Source organism: Malurus melanocephalus, unplaced genomic scaffold (assembly GCF_030028575.1).
Source record: "Malurus melanocephalus ecotype Western Australia unplaced genomic scaffold, MMel_1.1 scaffold_255, whole genome shotgun sequence".
Lineage (NCBI taxonomy): Eukaryota > Metazoa > Chordata > Aves > Passeriformes > Maluridae > Malurus > Malurus melanocephalus.
In genome coordinates this window covers 290,668-293,795 of record NW_026623487.1, presented here as the reverse complement: position 1 = coordinate 293,795, position 3,128 = coordinate 290,668, and the positions used below count along the sequence as shown (strand labels likewise).

The window sequence follows — 3,128 nt, the reverse complement described above, 5'->3', positions numbered from 1 at the left end:
GCCAATCTGATTTTTCATAAATAATAATGAAGTAAAGAAATAAAACTCTACTGGGTGAAAATATTGGGCTGAATTATCTTTGATAAACTCTCACTGAGGTTAATCATCATTGTAGTTGTTTAAGGGAAGCCAAATCATGTGCAAGGCCAAAGCAATTAGGTTTKGTTTGGTTTGTTTTTTTTTTACAATCAAGATATAAACCCTATATAGTATATGGAGGCTTGCAAGTGGACATCTTAACACAGATATAGCAGCGTAAGCATGCCACAAACATACAATCTCATAAAATAAAATTAATATCAAATATAAAGCATTTGAACCAAATCAAGCCTTAAATGTAATAAATTATTTCCTTCAAAGGAAACTTACCTAGGCTCAATAAGGTCTTTGCTAGCAGCATTTTTTTTAATTAACAAATTAAAAATGCCAAAATATCTACAATTTTATGAGAAGGAGGAGTTGAATAGTTAAGGAGAAATTTCCCACTATTGGGGGTATGAAAAATATACTAGCAATTAATATGCAATACATATATGTATACCCATACTTACAGATATAAACACACACGTACAACCGGGACAGTTCATGTTAACCAAGGGAAAGGCTAAATAATACAAAGTGATTACTAAATACAAGGTACACTTTAAAAACACAGAGACAGCGATTTTTTTTTTATCTGTTGCAAAAATGTATTTGATTACTCGAGTAAAATTACAGTATCTCTGCTGTTAGTAAGTATTAAATGTTAAAGAAACTGGACCTCTTTTCCTTTCAACTTTCCGAGAAAGTGCATGTAACAGTCCAAGGTTCCCCCTGTCCCCCCCAATGCCTAATACAAAATAAACAAACACTATACTTGTTCCCTTGGTCAAGGAGTAGGGCTTGGTCTTGTAAGGAACGTATGTACATTTTAATGAAAGTGATGTCTTATTGTATATACAGGAGCATCTACAGTTGTCCACGGAAGTTGTTCAAGATGCCATACTTAGCAGCATTGTGAAAGTCCAGCACATTTTCTATAATGAATATACCTACAAGGCAAAATGTTACGTCTCAGTTTCAACTACCAAAACAACACTTCAGTATCTTCTCTAATAATCCGCGTGCTTATTACTGTACAGAAATGTATTAACATTTAAGACGACTCAAGTAAAAAGCACAATACAAATAACAGTTCAAAACGGAAAATGTTAAACCTACAAAAATTAAAGCAGTTTTAATTTTATAATAAAAATCAAAAACTGAGCTGTGTAAAGGACCACACTGTTCAGTCTATATTCTCTCAGTCCTTTTCTTAATTTTGTTTGGAAAAAATTAAACAATGTGTTTGCTGATAAAGTTTCCAGCAGGATCAAAGTGTACATTTATATACAGATTTTTATTAGAGATCTAATGCATCACTGAGGCATCGCATTAATACCGGAGTTCGTGTTAAACTGGATATAGAAAATAAGTTAATGCCAGAATAAGATCACCTAGCAGAACAGACTTGCAACTGCCATAAATGTTACAGCAAGTTTACAGCACTCTAGTCGATTAGTATTTAGTTCAAAATACGGGAGACCAAAGTTAATGCTTGCATTTGTTTGCAAAGCAAGGTTATATCACTAATAAATAMGCTCTCTTAGAACTCTAGAAGTAGAACATGGTACAAAACAAAGTCTTTGTAATGTTGTAGCCTGCAGCTTGAAAAAAAAGCAACCCTAGGTTGCACTATTTGCAGGAATGTTATTTACGGAGTTTTTTTCCTAATTTGTTACAATTTCTTTGTTGTCTTCCACGAAACGCGTAAAACGGAAGTTAGTCCCATTTTCATTGCTTGCCATTTTCTCCAGACCAGCTAGAGGTGCGTTGGGTTCTGAATTCTGGAGCTTCTCCAGGCTTCCTGTCAAGCCACTGATGGGAGAGCTGCCACCGTTGCCCAGGCCCCCCGGTGCCGGAGGGATGCCACCATTCTGGATGACGGAGATCTCGTTGGTCTTCATGGCCAAGCCATTGGAGAGTGCAGCTGCATACTGGTTCCARAAGCTGGACGGGTCTCCGTTCCCTGACCGCGCAGCCAAATCCTTCTGAAACATTTCTGGGAACTTCACAGGATTGCCYCCTAGAAATGTCATGGGGCCATCCACAGAAAGTCGTCTGCCTCGTCTTGCAGGAGTACTGTTCCACATGTGAGTGCCCATGTGAACCTGGAAAGAAAGAAAGGAAGAAACAAACAAACAAAAAAYAGAGGTTGACAGGGATTTCAAACTTATTTTGATCACAGAGAAGGCAGGAGTCCATGAACATGACCAGTCTTGTTACGTAATGAATGACATTAAAGGTAGAAGATACAGGGCTCCACTTCCCATCTGGAATAATAAACTACTTCTAGGTTAGCCCATCACCATTACCCAGAATAACCTGTTCTCCTGCTGAACAATGCATTGCTTCTTACTCTTTTTTTTATTAAACGTATTTAGTTTATAATGACTTTGCATTATTYTGTCAATTGCAGATAGCTGCTTTCAGGGCTAGAATTGCTATGTCCACTTTCATTGCAATGGTAAGTATTGTATTTGACACCCTTTACCCTATAAACGTCCTTTTCAGACAGGCAGAAAGTATCCTTTACTGATTGCTCATCGGAGAGCCTCGTGTATAGACAGAATGGCCTGAAAGTAATTATTCATCTCACATTACTGGCAGCAACCTCTAGAGAAATACTCTGTCAACAGAAAAAYGTACACAGTAAAGTGCTCAACTGGTGTTCGAAAACTTAAGTATATTTGCTTTTTCAAACACATATCAGTAGGAAATGTTAGTTATATAATCAATTAAAGTAATGCCCATTATTTCCAGAATTATGTTAATAGTTTTTTTAAACACTCATCTTACATGATCGTTATGAAAAACAGCACATTCAAGAGCCTTTCACTTCTTGAAGAGGTGTGTGAGCTACAAAACGCATTTCTCTGTTAATTAATACTCCTTACCATCATTCGGCTGTTCCGTTTCGCACTCTACACAGGCAGTGTTTGCTGGTAGATGAATTGTAATTAAGTCAAAACAGCACATGCCTCAGACCTGCTGCCAACACGAGCACTCAACAAGAGGCCATCTAGGTCTACCAGGGCTGACTAAACACA

At 37.2% G+C, this 3,128-nt stretch overlaps 1 protein-coding gene across 1 annotated transcript in view; it reads right to left on the bottom strand.

The window, feature by feature from the left end:
- Positions 1–6: 6 nt before the first annotated feature.
- Positions 7–3,128, bottom strand: part of SALL1 (spalt like transcription factor 1) — a 17,956-nt gene continuing 14,834 nt past the window's right edge. Inside the window, exon 4 of the mRNA XM_057375689.1 lies at positions 7–2,189. Within this exon, the coding sequence (XP_057231672.1) occupies positions 1,749–2,189 (441 nt within the window). The 3' untranslated portion in view covers positions 7–1,748. The remainder of the gene's footprint in view (positions 2,190–3,128) is intronic.